This window comes from Theropithecus gelada, chromosome 7a (genome assembly GCF_003255815.1).
Source record: "Theropithecus gelada isolate Dixy chromosome 7a, Tgel_1.0, whole genome shotgun sequence".
In the NCBI taxonomy this organism is placed as follows: domain Eukaryota; kingdom Metazoa; phylum Chordata; class Mammalia; order Primates; family Cercopithecidae; genus Theropithecus; species Theropithecus gelada.
Genome location: NC_037674.1, coordinates 52,744,234 through 52,767,859, shown reverse-complemented (window position 1 = coordinate 52,767,859; position 23,626 = coordinate 52,744,234). Strand labels below are relative to the sequence as shown.

The following is a 23,626-nucleotide window of genomic DNA, read 5'->3' as shown; positions in this document are numbered from 1 at the left end:
GGCTAGGAAAGGGAAATCCCTCGACCCCTTGTGCTTCCTGAGTGAGGCGATGCCCAGCCCTCCTTCAGCTTGCCTTTCGTGGGCTGCACCCACTGTCCAACTAGTCCCAGTGAGATGAACCAGGTACCTCAGTTGGAAATGCAGAAATCCTTTCTTCTGCATTGATCACGCTGGGAGCTCCAGACCGGAGCTGTTCCTATTCACCCGTTTTGGTCAAAGCTCCCCCATTGATTGGTTTTTGAATGGTGAACTGGGATGGCATATCTGAAATAAATTTCACTTGTTCATAGCTTATAATTCAGTTTATATATTGGTATATTTTATATACTGTTATTTTGTTGAAAATGTTTGCATCTAAGTTTATGAGAGGTTTTGGTATGTCGGTTTATTTTTTTTTTTGTATTGTGTAATTTTTTTAAGCAGGGTAACAATATTAGCTTTGGATAACCTGGGATGTGTTCCCTTCTCTTCTATTTTCTGGAATAGTTTCCATAGCACTCGTGTGAATCTTTAAAAAAGTTTTTAGTAGAATTTGTGAGAGAAACCATCTGGGCTGAGAGAAACCTCTTTCTTTTAAATTACATATTGAGTTTCTTTAACAGTTACAGGGCTATTCAGATTGTGTGTTTTATCTTTGTTGAGTTTTGGTAGCTAGTGGTTTTTGTGGGATTGCTCCATTTATTCCATGTCATTGAAATTATTGGCATAAAGTTGTTTGTAGTATTCCTTTCTTATACTTTAAATGGCTGGAAGATCTGTAGTAATGTTCCTGTTTCATTCCTATTGTGAACATACTTTGTGTGATGTCAGTAATTTTATACTTGCAGAAGTTTATTTTATGCCACAGATACGGTTTATCATGGTTAATGTTCTGTGAGCATTTGAAATTTTTTTTTGCTGTTGTTGGATAGATTTTTCTATATATGTCATTTTCTGTTGGTTGATCTTATTCATTTCTTTTATATTAATATATTTGCTGATTTTCTGTCAATAGTTCTGTCAGTTGCTGTTTTTCCACAGTGTATCTTGAGTTTCATTTGTTTGGTATTTATACATTTAGGAATGTTTTGTGTTCATTATGGAATGATACTTCTTATCATTATCCAATGTATTTTTTTTTTTTTTTTTTGAGACGGAGTCTCGCTCTGTCACCCAGGCTGAAGTGCAGTGGCCGGATCTCGGCTCACTGCAGGCTCCACCTCCCGGGTTTACGCCATTCTCCTGCCTCAGCCTCCCAAGTAGCTGGGACTACAGGCGCCTGCCACCACGCCCGACTAGTTTTTTGTATTTTTTTAGTAGAGACGGGATTTCACTGTGTTAGCCAGGTTGGTCTCGATCTCCTGACCTTGTGATCCGCCCGTCTCGGCCTCCCAAAGTGCTGGGATTACAGGCTTGAGCCACACCACGCCCGGCCTCCAATGTATTTTTTGTCTTTAGTAATTTTCTTTGTTCAGGATTCTCTATTTCTTACCCTCTACTGATTCTTAATGTTTGCGTGGTATATCTTTTCTATTCTTTTACTTATAGCCTACCTATGTTTTTGTATTTAGATGAGTTAGATAACATATAGTTTAAGTATATTTTTAAGTATATACATATCTAAGTATATACTTATGTACCAGTTTTGTAAGCTCAGCTCCCTGCTTGACCACACATATATATATATACTTAAAAATATACTTAAACTAATACTTAAAAACATACTTAAACTATACGTATATAAGTGTGTGTGTATATATATAACATATAAGTGTATATATGTGTATATGTGTATATATGTGTATATACATTTAAGTTAATTATTGATAAATCTGTTCATTTTATTATTTCTGTTTTCTCTCTTTCAACTGCTGTGCATTTCTTGCCTGTCTATGGGTTACTTGAAAATTTTTTTGATTCTCTTTTGATTTATTCATAGTGTTTTAAACAATATTGATTTGTATAGTTTCCTTAGTGGTTACTTTAGGTATTACATTATACTTATCTGATTTATCACAGTCTACTGATATTGGCATACCCCACTGTGAGTGAAATTTAGAAACCTTACCTTTTAATTAGTTTCCTTAACTGTCTCTACTTTTAAAATATCATTATCTCAAATATTTTATCTGTGTACATTGAGCACTACCTCAATTGATGATGTAATTTTGCATTACTATGAAAGATGATCCAAAAATTCATGAGAAGGCTAATTATACAAATGAGTCCCAACTTATGACTTTTCAACTTTATGATGGTGTGATAGCAATATGCATTCAATCGAAACCATATTTTGAGTAGCCATGCAATCTTACCCAACAGCTGAAAGTGTTTTTCACTATCAGTATAGTATTCAATAAATTATGTGAGTTATATTAACACTCTATTATAAAATAAGCTTTGTATTAGATGATTTTGCCCAACTGTAGGTTGTTAGTGTTCTCAGCGTATTTAAGGTAGTCTAGGCTAGTTATGTTTGGTAGGGTAAGTGTATTAAATCCATTTTTGATTTTATATTTCCAACTTACTGTGGGTTTAATCAGGAAGTGACCACATTGTAAGTTAAGGAGCAACTGTATTTACTTCCATTTTTAACCATTCCAATGTTCTTTCCTTTTTGAAGTTTCAAACCTTCTTTTATTATTTATTTGTATACTTTTTTGAGACGGAGTTTTGCTCTTGTTGCCCAAGCTGGAGTGCTATGGCGTGATCTGGGCTTACTGCAACCTCCCCATCTCAGGTACAAGCGATTCTCCTGTCTCAGCCTCCCAAGTAGCTCGGATTACAGGCATGCGCCACCACGCCTGGCTGATTTTTTTGTATTTAGTAGCGATGGGGTTTCACCATGTTAGTCAGGCTGGTTGCGAACTCCTGATCTCAGGTAATCCACCCGCCTCGGCCTCTAAGGTGCTGGGATTACAGGCATGCGCCACCATGCCTGGCCTCAAACTTTCTTTCATTATTTCATTTCTCTTTTGGGAACTTTCTTTAGCCATTTATTAAAGGTAGTTTTGCTAGTGATTTATTCCCTTAGTTTTTCCTTTATCTGTGAATGCCTTTATTTTCCTTTCATTCTGCAGGATATGTTCACCACATATATTAATAAAATTCACTATGGGCAGTTCTTTCAGTCCCTTGCTAAATGTGCCACTTCCTCTTGGCTTCCATTGTTTCAGATGAGGAATCTGCTATGATTTGAATTGATGTTTCTCTATAGGTAATACGTCTTCTGACTGCTTTCAAGATTTTTTTGTGTGTGTTTAGTTTTCAGAGGTTTAATTATGATTTTTCTTTGTCTTTAGTTTTGAGAGCTTTAATTATGATGTGTCTTACTATGGACTTTTTTGGGTTTATCATATTTGGGATTCACTTACTTTCTTGAATTCATAGTTTTCTCTGTTTCACTAAATTTAGGAATTTTTCAGCCATTATTTTTTCAATACTTTTTCAGTATTGTCTGTGAGACTCAAATATTGTCTCACAGATTCTGAGATTGTTCTTGGTCTTGTGATAACTTTGCAGAAAAAGTATCAAACCGACTTGTATCACTTCCTTTCCTCCTACTAGTTTTGTAAGCTCGGTTCCCTGCTTGATCACCTTCACACTAAGGAGGGGAGAAGTGGAAGCAGGACTGACTCATACCACCTTGTTGCTGTAGGTTGGGGTGGGATCCTAGCTTCCTGCTGGGTTCTACTGACGTAAGGAAAAGGAAAGGGGGAATCCCAGTGTCAAACAAATCTGCTTCCAACTACTTTTTCTGCCTCCTTGATGCTGGTGATAGCAGAAGCTCAGCTTTCTATAGGGCCCTGCTGATATTGGGTGAGGGTGAGAGCTAGTGAGAGGAGGCTCTGTTCACCACTGGGCCCTGCTGATGCTATTTGGATAGGGGAATTGGAGTACCATCTATTTGTGTTAGGTAGGAGATGGAAGTTAAGCTCCTAGTTTACCCCTACTGAAACTATGGGGAACAGGGGTTCCACTGGTGTTTGGCTGTAGTCGAGTGGGTATTGCTAAAGAGATTTTCTGTTTTGTTAGGCCACCCTTTTTTCTGTGCTTTGTCTTGGCAAAAGAGGCATTTCTTGATGCCTATTTTGTCTTTGCCTGTTGATGTTTTTGGAGACTGTTGCAGCATCCTGTCTGGAATATATAGGAGACAGTAAGGAAACCCAGGGAACTCACCACTTTGCTGCTTTTCAAGTCCCCTAAATCCTAAGGCAGTCTACTGTAGTCTATCTCTTAGAGTCTTCCTATGCTTAATGTGTTTTAACTAGGGTTTTTAATTGTAAGATGGAGGGCCCAAAATGAAGGAATGGTTACTTCATTTTGGCCAGAACTAGAATTCTTTATATTAGTTTCGAAAGACTGTAATCAGCCAATAAAAATTTAAAATTTGGGCTGTAAGCACCACTATACCTCAACATTGTCATATTTTAGATAAAGATTCTTATTTATTTTAGGCTATTTTTTTGTGGTTTATTTTAGGCTATTTTGGTGTGTGGCTTTGAACGTAGGACCTTAGTTTCCATGTATATGTGGTGAAATGTTGGACTAGATCCTCTGGGGTGCTATCAATTAATATCCTATAATTTAATGATCCTAAAAACAGTTTATTTAAGTCAAGGTATGCTGTTGGTGCTGGGATAGAGGGAAGAACTTGGACTTTGGAGGTAGATGTTTGGATTCTGAAAGATGAAGAGACAGTTTTTATATAGCCATTAGGATGGACACCAGAACCAATGTACCTAGACTAGCATTTTGGCATTACCTTTACTCTGTGCATGATCTGGGATAAATTACTTAATTTCTCTTTGTCTCAGTTTCCTCCTTGCTTAAATGGGTATGATAATACTGATCTTATTATTGTGAAGATTAAAAGAGATACTATATATAAAGCACTTAAAACAGTGCTCACACATAGTATTCACTATTTAAATATTTATTATTACTCACTGACTATCTGACATTAGGTCAGCCTTAATCTGAATTTCAGTTTTGTCATTTGTGAAGTAGGGATAATTATACACACATTTATTTAAATATGTATATACAAATATACATTTTGTACAATACTGTCATGTTTGTATATTATTTGTTGGGAATTAAATTGGAAATGTCTTTATTCTATGAGTTTCCAAATATTTTTATCATCTAAATAAATCTTGATTTGTTTTTTGCTTTAATTGCATAGAACGGAAAGATGCTGAAGGATGGGAGACTGTTCAGAGAGGAAGGCCTATTCGTTCTCGATCAATAGCAGTGTTGCCAAAAGTTTCATTGGCAACAGAAGCTGCAAGATCAAAGGATGATAGTGATAAAGAAAATGTATGTCTTTTACCTGATGAAAGCATACAGAAAGGTGAATTTGTTGGAGATGGATCTTCTAATACTATAGAATCTCATCCCAAAGACTCATTACACTCTTGTGACCATCCTCTTGCCGAAAAAACCCAGGTAGTACATTCTGAAAATCCTTTTACTGTCTTTTTCAAAGGGGTATGTGTACATGTGTACTGGAATGTCTTAGTTTTGTACTTTATTTTTTAACTTACTGTGAAAATTTCAGGTCTATAGACCTATAGAAAAGTGGCAAGAATAGAACAATGAAATCCTCCCATACCATTCACGCACATTCACAAATTAATATTTACCACATTTTTTTCTTTTCTCTTGTTACATATTATACACACATGTTAAATGCTTTAACATTTGAGAGTGATGTGCAAACATCATAAGCATTCACCTTTAAATCCTAGAGCATGGATCTCCAAAGAACAAATAAATTTATATAACCACGTTACAATTATAAAATTCAGAGAATTTGATATATATGTATTATTTAATTTATAGTCTATATTTAAAGTTTTTTAGATTTCCCAATAATTTTTTAAAAATAGAATGTCCTCCAGGATCCAATGTGGAATTACTCAGTTCGTTTGATATGTTTCTTTAATATTTTTCATTGGATATAGTTTCTCAGCCTGTCTGTCTTTCATGACATTAATCGTTTTGAAGAATACATTGTAGGTTTTTTTTTGTACATTGTCCTTTGTTCACTGTTTGAACAATGTTCAAATTGAACATTGTTCAATTTAGCTTACGCATTTTTGATAGGAATAAAGTGATTGTCCTTAGTGTCACATCTAGAGGCATGTGATATCAATTTGGCTAGGTTTGTTATTAACTTTGAGTACTTGGTTAAGGTGATGTCTTTGTGCCTCATTTGCCGTGTTAAAATTTGAACTTATTCTACTTACTGAAAATTGAGTGTAATTTGCTGATAATATTTAATATAATTCCTTAAAGTTAATATTCCCAGTATTTCTTCTGTGAGTTGAGTTGATGTTTATTTTACCTATTTGATGTACTAGTTTATACTTTTAGGTATTTGTTTATATGAAGGTTCATGTTCCGTTGGTGTAATTTGATGTAAAATGACTAATAAAATACAGGAGCTTTTTTTAAAATATCATACTACAGGAACTAAATAGATCAGTTGTAAAATGGTTGTAATGTTTTTGGTCCAGAATAATATCTGCTTTTTGAAATTCTTTCTCTTTTTACCTGTAGGATTTTTTTCAACTGGAAATGCTCCTCAAATTCCTTATCTTCCTTTACTGATGAGAATGACTCTTAACATTGTTTCTGATCTATAAACTCTTTAATGTGTATTGGTTTTATGCCTGTGTGAGATTGCAAATTCCTTTTTGGGCAGTATTTTATGTGCTTTTTAATTTCTCACAATATGGAAGAGTCCTAAATGCATAGGAATTAGTTGGTATACATTTGTTTGATGTAACTTTAAGAAACTCTTTAGTGTTGTAAGCTACTTTAGAGATACTTAGTGAATAAACTACTTTTTATAATACTTAACAGCATTTTTGCTGTATTTAGCTAAAAAATATAACTTAGTCTAAAAATTATGCAGTTGTGTGTAGTAAATAAACCTATATGCTATTGAGATTTCAGGAATAATCTGTACATAGAACTTTTCAACAAGTAAAACTGTTGCTAAAATTTTTCAGTATAAAAGTTCACTGCTGATGGCAGCCAAGTTGATGATATTTGTTTTCTCCACTGTCATTCTAAAGATGGAATTAGCATATTAATGTCTTTACTTCATAGTTTAGCTTTGATTTTGTTATATAAATGATACTGAGTTTTTTAATAGGTGGGATTGAGTAGTGTACACATAACTAATGCTAATATAAATATTGCCAAGAAGATTATAAACCATGGCGACTAACATATAAATAAAGTTGATAGCAATATAAACAATGTTATGTAATTTAAATAATGCTTATGCTAAAATCAACACTTTGGGACACTTTAAGTTCGGACTAATAGTAGAATTTTTAAAGTAGTTTACGAGACTTAGCCAAGTTTGATATTTGTATAAATAATTTATCAAACTGGGGGGAGGTTTATGGCCACTGCAGTGTTTATCTAATGTTTATTTAAGAAGTGATGTGAGTTTTAAATTCATAATTTTAGATTTTAGTTCTTTGACTTGGAGTATCATTGGAAAACACAGTACTGTTCTTTCTCTTCTCTGTCCAAAGTAAAAATAAAGGCTTGACTCTACTAAATTGAAAGGTTTTAAAAAAATGGATGTGTATTTAGCCTACGCCAGTATTTGTTTTTTTATATTGTATTTACATTTCTGTTGGTTTGTTATTAAATATTCCTAAAGGGGAATAGGGAAGATATCTAAATCTAAGGTGTATGAATGTCATAATGAGACACTACATGCTTTCAATCTTCACCCTTTGGTCATGCTTTTCTCTTTCAGATCTGAGAATTGGGTTCATGTACCATATGAATTTTTAACAAAGATACTTTGAGATCATGTTAGTATTATCTGAAGAGAATAATATAAATATTTTTTTTGTAAAATGCCCTCCAAATATATTTTTGTAAAAATTGGTTTCAGGATTTTTTCAAAAGTGCTGAGTGTCCTCATTCGATATTAGACAGTCTTTGCAAAAGACTATGTAATACTTTTGGTTGTATGAGTATAATACAGTGAATGCCTCATACTTGTGACTAGATTTCTTTTGCAAAGGACATAAAATACTCATCACAAATTGGCCTACTACAAGAAAATTACAATATAAATTGCTTAATTTCTTAGAAAACTTTCGACAGTGCCCAGTACATAGTAGGCATGCAAGTAAAATTTGTGTTTAATGGTCCCTGTCCTTTTGTTACACTTGAAACATGCAAAAGAGATGAGTAAATTTTCTGTCATCCAATCAAGTACCTCTTCATAGGTTAAGCAAAATCATCTCTTCTTCTAGAGTGGAATAGTTTGTATTTTTAAATTATCTCTGATTCATTCTCTACGTTTTGTTAGTTCACAGTGAGTACATTGGATGATGTGAAGAATTCTGGCAGTATTCAAGACAATTATGTTCGAACTTCTGAAATACCTGCTGTCCACATTGATACAGAGTGTGTTTCAGTTATGCTGCAAGCTGGTACACCTCCTTTACAAGTAAATGAAGAAAAATTTCCAGCAGAGAAAGCAAGGATAGAAAATGAAATGGACCCTTCAGATATTTCAAATGTGAGTGCTGCTAACTTGGTAAGAACAACTTATCAGAATTCTGAGTATATTTAAGAGGCATAAACCCCAATAATAATAACTTGTATGATTTATACTTTTTAAAGCATTTTTATATATGTTATTTCATTTTAACATTTTATTCTTATGGTAAACTTTTGATATAGTTAAGATTCTTGTTTTTTAGAGGAAGAAAGTGAGACTGTTGAGAGTTAAGTGACTTGTTCAAAATCATTTGGTTTGTGTGTGATTTGATCAAATGCTCTTTAGCCCAGAGTTAAGAATCTAAACTAGTAACAATAAAGTCTTTCATGCTACATCTAGCATTCCGATAGATGGGAAATGGTGTCTGCTAGACTTAGTTTTAAAAACTTTCTTAACAGAGTACTTTAGACAGCCACTACCATTTGCTTGGAGTTCGTCTTTGAGATGAGATTTATTTATCATCCCTATTCCAGAATCTCTAAAAATGCATTGATTTGTGATTATTTATAGATTTATGGTTTTGGATGACAACATATTTCTACCCATCTCTTCCTTTTGCTCATTTTAGTATTAAGATACTTGACCTGGGGATAATCCGGAATAAATCATGCTAACTTTGTTTAAAAACTAACTTTCCAAAGAAATAGGCACATATAAAAAGCTGTGAAAAATTACTTAATTTTTATTTTTTAAAGGCTGCTGTGCACTATAATTTCTTCTAAAATTTGATGCCTTATACTGAAAGATCTTAACAACACATGGTATTAAGTAAAATTATACATTTCATAGGGATAATAGCAATAGAGATGAAACTTGATATGGGTTGTTTAAGGGTAAAAAGGAAAATAAAAGTGATAGTAATATAAAAAACAAATGTTTAGATTCTTTTAATAAGGTAGAACAATTGATTTTCATCTTGTGTCTTTTAGTAATGAACATTTCTAAATGTTGAACATAATTATGGTCAAATAAGTAGTGAGTTTATTGTATGGGGTGGAATTTGGTCATTTGTTTTAGTAGTTGTATATCAAATTGTATATTTTGCAGTTTGATTCTGTAGAATCAAATTTTAAAAGAGGAAATCTATCCCCCATACTTAAATAAGCATGAAAGAATTAAAAATTCTTAACCTCATTGTTTTTATTTCCATCACATATATAAACTTGCAGAGTCGTAAAACCTTTTGGTTATTTTGAGGGTCAAACTTGCATACCTAAAAGAAAATAAGTTCTGCTTTAATGTGAATATTAGTGTATTCTTAGAGGTCTTAAGAATACTTTTTGTTTTGTTTTGACAAACCAAAGGTGATAAGGTGATAAACACCTTAATGTTTAGTTTCCAGTGGAGAGTTACAGAGAATTCCTGTAGTGATGAGACAACTGTTTTTTCTTTTCTTTCTTTTTTTTTTAAAAATTATACTGTAAGTTGTAGGGTACATGTGCACAACGTACGGGTTTGTTACATAGGTATACATGTGCCATGTTGGTTTGCTGCACCCATCAACTTGTGATTTACATTAGGTATTTTTCCTAATGCTATCACTCCCCCAGCCCCCCACCCTCAGCCCCAGTATGTGATACTCCTTGCTCTGTGTCCATGTGTTCTCATTGTTCAACTCCCACCTATGAGTGAGAACATGCAGTGTTTGGTTTTCTGTCCTTGTGATAGTTTGCTTAGAATGATGGTTTCCAGCTTCATCCGTGTCCCTACAAAGGGCATGAACTCATCTTTTTTTATGGCTGCATAGTATTGAATGGTATATATGTGCCACATTTTGTTAATCCAGTCTATCATTGATGGACATTTGAGTTGGTTCTAAGTCTTCGCTATTGTGAATAGTGCCACAATAAACATATGTGTGCGTATGTCTTTATAGTAGCATGATTTATAATCCTTCGGGTATATGCCCAGTAATGGGATTGCTGGGTCAAATGGCATTTCTAGTTCTAGATCCTTAAGGAATCACCACACTGTCTACAATGGTTGAACTAATTTACATTCCCACCAACAATGTGAAAGCATTCCTATTTCTCCACATCCTCTCCAGTGTCTTTTGTTTCCTGAGTTTTTAATGATCGCCATTCTAACTGGTGTGATAGATGGTAACTCATTGTGGTTTTAATTTGCATTTCTCTGATGGCCACTGTTGATGAGCATTTTTTCATGTGTCTGTTGGCTGCATAAATGTCTTCTTTTGAGAAGTGTCTGTTCATATCCTTTGCCCACTTTTTGATGGGGTTCGTTCGTTCGTTTGTTCCCTTCCTCCCTCCCTCCCTCCCTCCCTCCCTCCCTCCCTCCCTCCCTCCCTCCCTCCCTCCCTTCCTTCCTTCCTTCCTTCCTTCCTTCCTTCCTTCCTTCCTTCCTTCCTTCCTTCCTTCCTTTTCTCTCTCTCTCTCTCCCGGTCTCTTTCTCTCTCTTCTCTTCTCTTCTCTTCTCTTCTCTTCTCTTCTCTTCTCTTCTCTTCTCTTCTCTTCTCTTCTCTCTTCTCTTTCTTGACGGAGTCTTGCTCTGTCGCCCAGGCTGGAGTATAGTGGCGCAGTCTTGGCTCACTGCAAGCTCCATCTCCTGGGTTCACACCATTCTCCTGCCTCAGCCTCCCGAGTAACTGGGACTACAGGCGCCCGCCACCACGCTTGGCTAATTTTTTGTATTTTTTAGTAGAGACGGGTTTTCACCGTATTAACCAGGATGGTCTCAATCTCCTGACCTCGTGATCCGCCTGCCTTGGCCTCCCAAAGTGCTGGGATTACAGGCATGAGCCACCGCACCCGGCCGGGTTGTTTGTTTTTTTTTCTTGTAAATATGTTTAAGTTCTTTATAGATTCTGAATATTAACGCTTTGTCAGATGGGTAGATTGCAAAAATTTTCTCCGTTCTGTAGGTTGCCTGTTCACTGTGATGACAGTTTTATATAAATTGAGTTGTGTAAGCTTTGCTTGGTTTCTTTCACTCAACATACTTATTTTGAGATTTATCCATGTAGCTGTGTGTATTAATACTTCATTCTGTTAATTGACTTTGCTAGTATTCTGTTATATGCATGTAACACAATGTTTGTTCATTCACTTGCCCAGAGACATTTGAATTACATCTTTTTTTAAATGAATAAAGATGCCACGAACGTTTTTGTATATATCTTTGTGTGAACATATGTTTTTATTTCTTTTGAGAAAATACTTAGATCAATTTTGTTGGTAGTATTGTTCAGGTCTTCTATATCCTTACTAGTTTTTTGTTTACTTTTTCTGTCAGTTGAGAGAGGGGTACTGAGATCACTGACTGTAACTGTGGATCTATTTCTTTTGTAACAACTTTATTGAGATAATAATTTACATATAATACAATCCATCTGTTTCAAGTTTACTGTTGTTTTTTAGTATATTCACAGAGTTGTACAACCATCACCATAATCAGCTTTAGAACTCTTTCATCACTCTGAAAAGGAAACCCAGTGCCCATGGGCAGTTACTCCCTTTCACTCCACCCACACATGCCATAGACAACCACTACACTGCTTTCTCCATATATAATTTTGCCTATTTTAGACATTTCATAGAAATGAAATGCAGTATATGGTTATTTGTGACTGGCTTCTTAGCATGTTTTAGAGATTCATTCATATCTTAGTTTGTCTCAGTACTTCGTTCTTTTTTGTGATCAAATAGTATAGTCCACTGAATGAATATACCACATTTTATTTATTCATCAGTTGATGGACATTTAGGTTGTTTCCACTGTGCTATTATGAATAGCACTGCTTTAAGTATTTGCATAAAAGTTTTTGTGTGGGCACATTTTTTATTTCTCCTGGATATATGTGTAGGAGTGGAACTGTTGGGTTATATGAACTCTATGTTTAACTCTTTGAGCAACTGTCAGACTGCTTTCCAAATTGGTTGCATCGTTTTACATTCTCATTAGGTTTATTTTTTTTGCATTTCAATAAGTTTTTACCTTATATATTTTGAAGTTCTGCTATGTCTATAAACATTTAGTATTGTTTTGTTGTCTTGATGGATTGACCCTTTTATTTATTATAAAATGGTCTTCTTTATTCCTCGTGATATTTTTTGCTCTGAAATCTGTGTCTGATATTAATATTTCAGCTCTCTTTTAATTAGCATAGATCTTTTATTTGTAATCTGTTTATTTTCTTCTAGGAAACATATAGTTCAGTCTTATTTTTTATCTAATTTGATAATCCCTGCCTATTACATGTTACATTTACATGTAATATAATTATTGATATAGTTTGTTTAAATCCACCATTTTACTATTTGTTTTCTCTTTGACTTGTGTTCTTCCTTCTATTTTTAATTTTTTAATAATTTTATTTTATCACCTTTGATGGCTTATTAACCACACGTTTTTTGTTATTTCAGTGTTTGATTTAGGGTTTCTAGTATACATTTTTAGCTTCTCATGAGGATTTATTAATTAATGAATTTCATGTGTTTTTATTATTTATAATGCATTTTTTAAAGTTAGGTGTATATATGTTCAGAAAGCATCATCACCAGTATAGCATATATTCTTTCCATGTTCCCATTATAGTATACTATTTTGATTTTACATTTAATGAGTGTATTCAATCTATAATTGTTTTAAATTTTGGCACTTAAATGAAATTCACACTTTGTCATTAATAATACCTGTTAAATAAATAACTTCACAGTTTCTCATACATAGCTGTCTGGTAAATAAGGCAAATCATTGATTATTGTTCCATTTTATGGAATACCAAGTAGGTTCTTGGTTTTTAGAAGCTTCTAAGGCACACAGCTAGTAAGTGGATGAGCCTATATAGAACCCCACCTTTTATGGTTCTAGATCAGTACAATTTTATGTATACTGTTGAGTTCATGTTATAACATAAAAAATGATTACTTTCCAGTCAAGTGATGATTTTTCTTTTTGTTTATGTGTTTTTAACTTTATAGTCCATGGCAGAAGTCCTTGCTAAAAAAGAAGAGCTAGCAGATCGTCTAGAAAAGGCCAATGAAGAAGCCATTGCTAGTGCTATTGCTGAAGAAGAACAGTTAACTAGAGAAATTGAAGCTGAAGAAAACAATGATATTAACATTGAAACTGACAACGACAGTGATTTTTCTGTGAGACTTTTTAACATAACTATTCAAAATTTATATTTAGAAACAAAATTATCTGGGCCAGAAAGACTTGGAGTCCATCTAGTCCTATTTAAAATTAGTTACTTAAAAATCATGTTCAGTAATCATAACTATTATTCTCAGGATGATTTAGACTTACATAATAAACAATAGCAAATCTTTTGTTAGCACTTTACCATTACTAAGTATTTTCATATATGATACAGTTGACAAATTAGAAGTTGTTATTGTGATTTTACCAGTCAAGAAATTGAGTCTAGGCCGGTCGTGGTGCTGTATGCCTGTAATCTCAGCACTTTGGGAGGTCAAGGCAGTAGGATTGCTTGAGGACAGGAGTTCGAGACCAGCCTGGGCAACATAGCAAAACCCCGCTCTATTAAAAACAGTTAAAAAATTGAGTCTGACATAAAGTAAGAACTCAACATTACTCTAATTATAATTTATAGAGAGTGAAGACAAAGCTAAGGTATTTTACTTTTGTATTCTATTAGCAAAAAGTAGGCTGGGCATGGTGGCTCACGCCTGTAATCCCAGCACTTTGGGAGGCCGAGTCTGGTGGATCACAAGGTCAGGAGTTTGCGACCAGCCTGGCCAATATGATGAAACCCCGCCTCTATTAAAAATACAAAAATTAGCCGGGTGTGGTGGCGGGCTCCTGTAGTCCCAGCTACTCGGGAGGCTGAGGCAGGAGAATAGTTTGAACCCGGGAGGTGGAGGTTGCAGTGAGCTGAGATCATGCCACTGCACTCCAGCCTGGGCCACAGAGTGAGACTCAATCTCAAAAATAAATAAATAAATAAATAAATGAGCAAATGATACACTACCTTCCTTTACTAAGTGCTTAGGATATATATGTTAATGATGGGAATTTGTTAAAAAATAAAATAACTTTAAATGTTTTACATATTGGTTTATTAAATTTTAATGCCAAACAATCTTCAGTTCTTCAGTATTTGGTCTGTATATGTTAGCATTTATGTAGTAATAGGATAAGACCAGTATATTTCTTAAATTTACTTCATTTGTCTCTGCTGTTAATGGCTGCTAGGCTCTTAATATGAATAGGCTGTGTATTTTAACTTGGTAATTATTATGAGTGTACTGGTAGATACCGTTTTCCTGGTTTTTAACTGTTGGTTAAATGGAATATATTAACAATAGGTAGGAAATTTTCATGTGTGGTTCATTTTCTAAAGTTGTAATTGTGTTCAAAGATTTGATTTTCAGCTTTCCTTATTACATTTTAGGCCAGCATGGGCAGTGGGAGTGTATCTTTCTGTGGTATGTCCATGGACTGGAACGATGTCCTTGCAGACTATGAAGGTATTGTGTATATGCATATTGGCTGTGTTAGTACAGTGTTCAAAAGTTTGTTCTCAAATGTTTTATAGACCTATGTGGTTAAACAATGATAGTATTTTTTTCTAAACAGCTCGTGAGTCTTGGCGCCAAAATACATCCTGGGGGGACATTGTAGAAGAAGAACCTGCTAGACCTCCAGGGCATGGAATTCACATGCATGAAAAACTTTCTTCACCCTCTCGTAAAAGGTCTGGCATTTGAAAATTAATTTGAAGTGGTTCACAGGAAGAAAACTAGCTACTCTTGATTGTTAAATAAAAATGCTACATGGCATTTTTGGGCACATTTCTTCAGGACAGTTTCAGATCCATTGAAAAGTAACAAAGCTTTCCTGAAGTGTTGGGCCAAAATTAGTTTTGCATACTTTAAGAACTATGAAGTCTAAAGAACACTTTTTCTGGCCTTATCATGTAAACATTTCATGTCTCTTGTCCATTTGTTTGTATTAATAGAACAATTGCAGAATCTAAGAAGAAACATGAAGAAAAACAAATGAAAGCACAGCAGCTAAGGGAAAAGTTACGTGAAGAGAAAACATTAAAGCTTCAGAAATTGTTAGAAAGGGTGAGTTTTTATTTTTTAGGAAATTATGATAGTCTGAAGTTAGTGGGCTTATTTTCAACTCTACTTCTGGTCTGAGAGAAGCTAAAATAACCATAAAATAATTAGATTTGCTAGGAAACAAAGGCATTTTAATCTATTGAATCCAAGAAGGTTAACTATAAACAAATCATCATTTTCAAATTATCTAGTAAATTGATATTTTGCAGGGTTAGCATGGATTATTAAAGCTCTACTTGTCTTTTGCCATTTTCATTGGAGGGTTTCCTTGGAGAGGTTTGTCTAAAGAGTAGAATGACCTGGTAGACAATTTGGAGCCTAAGACTATCAGTTTGTAGTGTGTTTGCCCATGGCCAGCCCTGGTCCTTGCTCTTGGCTCTGGTTTTTACTTCTGTTTATATGTCTGCAGCCAACCCCTTCAGCTGCAGGAATGCAAGCTACCGCCCTGTCCCACAGTTGTTGTCAATCCATGTCCATATGCAGCGGGCCAAATAGCCATGCACACACATGGCCACAGCTGGCCATGGCCCCCACTGCCACATGTATGCCTGCAACCAAACTCCACCTGGCCTCTGCCACCACCTGCCTTGGCTCCCACCTACCCGGGGGTGCTCACTTCTTAACACAGAGGTGCTGCTGGCAGCCACTGCCTACACCCTGTAGCTTTTGGAGCTGAGGACTGCCCTGTTACTGATATTGCCAACTGTAGCTCCCTGAGCTGCCACGCCAGTGCATACATATAAACCAGGAGTTGTTGTACTTGCCTGCACTTTGGCACTCTGTGTGCCACTAGGCTTAGTGCAATAATATACTCCTGCATTCCCCCCAAGGCAGTGCTCCCATCTGAGTAATTGGCTATCCTTTCTGAAGCCAGTCCATAAAGACTGGAGAATGTGACTACTTCTTTAAGTGCACAGACAGCAATGCAAGGATACAAGGAACATGAAAAATCAGGAAAACTTGACACCACCAAGAGAATACAATAAATATCCAGCAAGCAATCCAAACAAATGAAGATCCATGAAGTCCCTGATAAAATATTCAAAATAACTGTTGAAGGTCAGTGAACTGTAAGAGAACACAGATAAATAATGTAACAAAATCAGGAAAACAACATAAAAACAAAATGAGAACATCAAGAAAGTGAAGCCATGAGAAAGAACCAAACAGAAATTCTAGAGGTGAAAAATATGCTGAAGAAACTAGAAAGTGCAGTAGAGAGCTTCAGCAGCAGACTTAGTGAAGCAGAAGAAAGAATCAAGAGAACTTGAAAACAGGTCATTTGGAATTACCCAGTAAGAGGAAAGAAAGAATGAAAAAAATGAAGAAAGTCTCTGGAACTTATGGGACACTAGAATTGAATGAATATATGCATTATAGGGATTGAAGAGAAGCAGGCAGAAAGCTTTTTTCTTTTTTAAAAGAAATAACCCAAAACTTCCTAAATATGGAGAGCAAAAGAGATATCCAGACTCAAGCTCACAGAACCCAACAGTTAAAGAAGTCTACATCAAGACTTATTATAATTGTCAAAACTCAAAGATAGAATTTTGAAAGCTGCCTGAGAAAGGCAACTCATCTCATACAAGGGAAGCCGGCCTCTACCCCCGTGAAATGATCAGTGAATTTCTCAACATGTATATTCCAGGCTAGGAGATAATGGGATGATATATTCAAAGTACTGGGTGGGGGGAGGGGAGGGGGAAACCTGACCAGCCATGATTATTATACCCTGGAAAGCTAGCCTTAAAAATGAAAGGAGATAAAGTCTTTCCCAGACACATGAAAATTGATGGAGTTTGTCATCACTAGGCTTGCCTGAGAAGAAATGCTAATGGAGTTCTTAAAATGGAATAGAAAAATGATAAACACCAATGTAAAAATGTATGAAAGAAAGTATGTAAAGCTCAGGGGTAAATGTACAGTCAAATATAGAATAACATAATACTGTTAAGGGTGGTACAGAAATAACTGCAACCCCAATATAAAACTTTAAAGAAGGCTGGGTGTGGTGACTCACACTCGTAATCCCACTGCTTTAGGAGGCTGAGGTGGGAAGATCACATGAGGCAAGGTGTCTCACACCAGCCTGAACAATGTAGCAAGACCTCATCTCTACAAAAAGAAGGAAGAACAAAAAAATTATCAGTTATGGTGGTAGGCACCTGTAGTCTCAGCTACCTGTGAAACCGAGGCAGAAGGATCACTTGAACCTGGGAGTTTGAGGCTGCAGTGAGCTAGGATTGCCCCATTGCACTGCAGCCTGGGAAACAGAGCAGCATCCTGTTACTAAGGTAGGGTGGGAGAGAGGACTTAAAAGACAAAAAGGTATTAAAAATAAGTATAATGACAGAAAATTGATATTGGATTTACAGTATGAAAAGTAGTAAACTCTGACTTCAAAAACACATAGTGTACGGGTAGGTAAAAGTGTAGAGTTTTGTAGGCCATTGAATTTACGTTGTTACCAAATTAAAGTAGACAATTGTAACCACAAAGGCAAACCTATTGTAAATACACAAATGCTAAAGAGAAATCAAACCAAACCATTAGAAAAAAAAACCCCACAATCAAATAACAAATGAAGACAGCAATAGAGTAAGGAACAAAAGCCTGCAAAACAAGCAGAAAATAAGTAGCAAAATGGCAGTAATAAATCTGTACTTACTGTTAATAATTACTTCAAGTATAAATGGATTAAACTCCCCAATCAAAGGGCATAGAGTGACTCAATGAATTAAAGAAAAAATACCCAACCATATGCTGCTTTGAACAGACTTGGCTGAACACGAAGGAATATCTTATTCCATGTAAATTATAACCAAAAGAGAGCAGAAGTGGCTAAACTTAGACAAAACAGACTTTAGGACAAGAACTGTCCCTAGAGAGGAAGAAGGCCATTAAATAATGACAAAAGAGTCAGTTTAACAGAAGGATACAACAATTTAAATATATTTGCACCCAGCAATCTTATAAATATATAAAACAAATACAAATCTGAAGGGAGAAAATGGTAGCAATAAAATAATAGTAGGAGACTTCAGTGTTCCACTGTCAATAATGGATGGAACATTCAGGTAGAAAATCAATAATGAAACACCTGACTTACAACACTGTACACTAAATGTACCTAAGAAATATATACAGGATTTTCTACCTCCAAATCAGCAGAATACTCATTCTTCTCAAGTGCACATGAAACATTCTTCAGAATAGATCATGTGTTAGGTCACAACACTAGTATTTAGAAATTTAAGAAGATGGAAATCATACCAATATCTTTTAGACCATGGTGGAATGAATCTAGAAATCAATAACAGAAAATGGGAAAATTAGCAAAAATGTGAAAACTAAACATACAGTTGAACAACTATTTGGTAAAAGAGGAAATAAAGGGGAATTTAAATAATACCTTGAAGCAAATGAAAACAAATATAACTCACTAAAATTTGTGAGATGTAGCAAAACAAGACTCTGAGGGAAGATTATAGTAATACATGCCTAAATTAGAAGAGAAGAAAGATCTCACTTAACCTAGTTTTCTAACTCACAGAACTAGAAAAAGAAAAAACAAACTAACCCCAAAGTTACTATATAGAAAGAAATAATGATTAGAGTACAAAAAAATTAAATGCAAAAGAGAAAAACAATGGGGAAAAAATCAACAAAAAACAGGCTTGGTTTTGTGGAAAGATAAAAAAAAATCAAACTCTTAGCTAGTCTAAGAAAAAAAAGACTTAGATAAATTAGAAACGAAAGTAGAGTCATTACAATGGATAACAGAGAAACAAAAAGGATCATAAAGAACTATTATCAATAATTTATGGCACCAGATTGGATAACCTTGGAAGAAGTGGATAAATTCCTAGAAATATACAACCCAACATTACTGAATCAAGAAGAAATAAAGAGCCTAAACAGACCAATAACAAATACAGAGATTGAATCACTCAATCAAAAAACCAACAAAAAAAGCCTAGGGCCAGATGACTTCACTGATGAATTCTATGAAACATTTAAAGGAGAAGTAGTACCAGCCTTTCTTGAACTTTTCTGAAAAATAGAAGAGGGAACACTTTTGTGAAATAAGAAATATTATATTGGTCTCTGCCCCTGGTTCCTGACTTAGAGCTCCTAAAACTCTGGTAGATAGAAGCACTAGGATAATATTGTTTTTCCAATATGTGATCTTTGACCCTGGTTCCCAACAGATAATTTCTATGATCTTTGTAATTTCTTGAGTGATAAGAGCATCTGAAACAGAGTTCCTAAATGTCTTGGGCTTTGCTGAGTGATAGGAGCATCTTTTGTTGTAATGACGCTACTCTTGGTAGTGTCCTGGATAGCCTCAGAATTGGTGCTGGCTACCAGAACTTGGACCTCCAGGTTTGGTTGATTGCCAAAGCCAGTGATTTAATAAATCATGCCTCTGTAATGAAGTTTCCTTTAAAAATCCCAAGAACAGAGTTTGGGGAGTTTCTGGGTTGTTAAACATGTGGAGGTACCTGAAAGGTGGCACACCTGGAGAGGGCATGTAAGTTTCATGTCCCTTCTTCACACTTTGCCCTAGGCATCTTTTCCATCTAGCTGTTTATCTGCATCCTTTAAAAGTTCCTTTGTAATAAATTGGCAATAGTAAGTAAAAGTGTTTCCTTGAGTTCTATGGGCCACTCTAGCAAATGAATCAAACTTGAGGAGACAGTTGTGAGAATCCCAAATTTATAGCTGGTTTGTCAGAAGTATGGGTCAGAACTTGGGACTTGTGATTAGCATCTGAAGTTGTGGGGGCAGTCTTGTGGGACTGAGCCCTTATCTGTGGGACCAGGTAGATAATGTCAGAATTGGATTGAATTATATGACAGCTAGGTGGCGTCAGGGAAGTGGTCAGTGTGAGAAAAACCCCATAAAAATCTGGGTGAAGAGAATTGTTACTGTGTTGTATGTGAGAGTAGGAAAAACAATTTAGTTTTTCCTGTCTCTTACAACGCCCAAACTTGTGTTATGAGACCTGCATCACTCTGATTCCAAATCTAGACAGAAACACAAGAAAGGGGAGAACTACAGGCCAATATTCCAGATAAACATAGATGCAGAAATCCTCTTTAAAATACTAGCAAACCAAATTCAAGAATACATTAACAGTCATACCATGATTGAGTGGGATTTATCTCTGGAATGTAAGTATAGTGAAATATACTAAAATCTATAAATGCAGTATACTGTATTAATACAGTGAAAGACAAAAAAACACTAATATCTCAATAGATGCAGGATAAACACTTGACAAAGTTCAATATCCTTTCATGAAAAAAAACTCTCAACATAATAGGTATAGAAGGAACTTTTCTCAATACAATATAGGCCAATGCTGTTGTTTTAATGTTTATCCCCTCCAAAACACATATTGAAGTTTAATTACTATTGTAACCATATTAAGAGGTGGGTTCTTTAGGAGGAGATTAGGTTATATTGGCTCTGCTCTTATGAATGGATTGATACCATTATTGTGGAAGTGGGTCCTTATTGCAGGAGTGGGTGCCTTATAAAAGGTTGGATTCAGCTCCCCATAGTGCCCCTGCCACCCTTTGCCCTCTCTTATCCTGTTGCTTTCCTCTGGGGTTGATTTCATAAGAAGAACCTCATCAGATGCCACCACCTTGTTATTGGACTTCCAGTCTCCAGAACTATTATATGATAAATACATTTCTTTTCTTAATAAATTACCTAGTTTCTGATATTCTGTTATAGCAGCACAGAACAGACTAAGACAGCCCATATATGAACAACCCACAGTTAACATCATAATTGGGAAAAACTGAAAGCTTTTTCTCTAAGATTTGGTAAAAGGCAAGTATCCCCACTTTTACCATTTCTCTCCAACGTAGTACTAGAAATACTGGGAAAAGCAGTCAAGCAAGAAGAAGAAATGAATGCATTATATGGGAAGGGAAAGAAGTAAAATTATCTATTTGTAGATAACGTCATAAATATGGAAAACCTTAAAGATTCCACAGAAAACTTGGAGAAATAATATATGAATTCAGTAATGTTTAGAGATACAAAATCAACATGCTTAGGAATCAGTGGGGTTTTCATACACTAACTATGATCTATATGAGAGAGAAATTAAGGATACAGTTTTCCTTATATTAGCAACAAAAAGAATAAAATACTTAGGAATTAACTTAAGCAGGGAGTTGAATCACTTGTGTAGTGAAAATTATAAGTTCATGAAAAAAAAATTTAAAGCAGCAAGTAAATAGACATCCGAGTTTGTGGATTAGAAGTATTAATATTATTATAATGTCCATACAGCCTTAAGTGATCTACAGTTTCAGTGCAATCTCTATCAGAACCCCAACCATTTGTTTTTAGAGAAATAGAGAAACAGTCCTAAAATTCATGTGAAGCTCCAAAAGACCCCAAAGATCGAAAGTAATCTTCAGCAAGAAGAGCAAAGGCTATAGTCATAATACTTTCTAACTTCAAATTTTGTTATAAAAGTATAGTAATCAAACAATTTGGCACTAGCATACAAACATACACACAGACCAATGAAACTTAATAGAAAACCCAGAAATAAACCTATGCAATTATGGGCAACTGGTCTTTGACAAGGATGCTGAGAACCTACAATGGGGAAAGCATAATCTTTTCAACAAAGGATATTGGGAATTCTGGGTATCCATATGCAAAAGAATGAAATTGGACGCTTATCTTACACCATACACAAAAATCAACCCAAAATGGATTAAAGGCTTAAACATAAGATCTGAAACCATACAACTTTTAGAAGAAAACTTTCGGAAAAACCTTGACATTGATCTTGGTGATAATTGTTTGAATATGACAGAAAAACACAGGCAACAAAAGCAAAATTAGACATGTGGAATTAAATTAAAAACCTGTACAGCAAATGAAAAAATTATCAAAATGAAAAGACAGCTATGGAATGAGAAAAATATTTGTAAAAAATATATCAAATAAGACATTAATATCCAAAATATTTGAAGTACTCACACAACTCAATGGCAAGAAAACAGCCTGACTCAAAAATGGGCAAAGGACTTAAAGAGACACTTCTCAAAAGGAGAAATCCAAAAGGCTAACAGGTACATGGAAAGGTCCTCGGCATCTATAATGATCAGGGAAATGGAAATCGGACTTGAGTGAGTATCACCTGATGCTTGTTAGGATGGCTATTCTCAAAATGACAGGAGGCACGTATTGGGGAGGATGTGGAGAAAATGGAATCCTTGTATGCTGTTGGTAGGAATGTAAATTTGTATAACCATTATAGTAAGCAATATGGAATTTCCTCAAAAAATTAAAATAGAGCCTATCATATGATCAGCAGTTCTTCTTCTGGGTATATATACAAAGGAATTGAAATCTGGGTCAAGAAGAGATATCTGTGCACCCATGTTCACTGTAACATTATTCATAATAGCCAAGATATGGAAACAACCTGAGTGTCTGCTGACGAATGAAAAAAATATGGTATATATTTTTTGTGTGTGTGTTCATATATATATATGTGTGTGTATATATATAAAAACAATATTATCTAGCCTTAAAAAGAATGAAATTTTAACATTTGTGACAACGTGGATGGAGCTAGAGATATTAAACTAAGTGAAAAGAGACACAGAGAGAAATGCTGCATGATCTCACTTCTGTGTGGAATATGAAAAAGTCACATTCATAGAAGCAGAGAGGGGAGATGGAGTGGTATTGGTCAAAGGGTACAAAAGTTTGACTTATGCAAGATTAATAATTTCTGATGATGTAATGTACAGCATCATGACTGCAGTTAACAAAAAACAAAATACCTGAAAACATAGGAAACTTTGAGTTTATTCTTGGAATTCAAAGATATTCCTTCATTAGAAAATCTATGAATGTAATGGGATGTAAACTGATTAGAAGAGGAAAACCATTATTTTCAACATCAGGGAAAGATGATCAAGTTTGGATAAGCACTAATTATATTTGCAGAAGAGAGTCTGTGTATTTAGAGCAGAATAACTATTGATCAGTATGGTAA

General features: G+C 34.9%; 1 protein-coding gene across 2 annotated transcripts in view; it reads left to right on the top strand.

The window, feature by feature from the left end:
• Positions 1-23,626, top strand: part of SCAPER (S-phase cyclin A associated protein in the ER) — a 583,444-nt gene that overhangs the window by 140,144 nt on the left and 419,674 nt on the right. Inside the window, exons 10-15 of one of the 2 annotated variants that reach the window (XM_025390645.1) lie at positions 5,168-5,430; positions 8,333-8,545; positions 13,468-13,638; positions 14,904-14,979; positions 15,089-15,206; positions 15,471-15,582. In XM_025390645.1, coding sequence (XP_025246430.1) covers positions 5,168-5,430; positions 8,333-8,545; positions 13,468-13,638; positions 14,904-14,979; positions 15,089-15,206; positions 15,471-15,582 — 953 coding nt within the window. Of the gene's footprint in view, positions 1-5,167; positions 5,431-8,332; positions 8,564-13,467; positions 13,639-14,903; positions 14,980-15,088; positions 15,207-15,470; positions 15,583-23,626 lie in introns of both variants that reach the window. The other variant, XM_025390644.1, reaches the window with a different exon arrangement.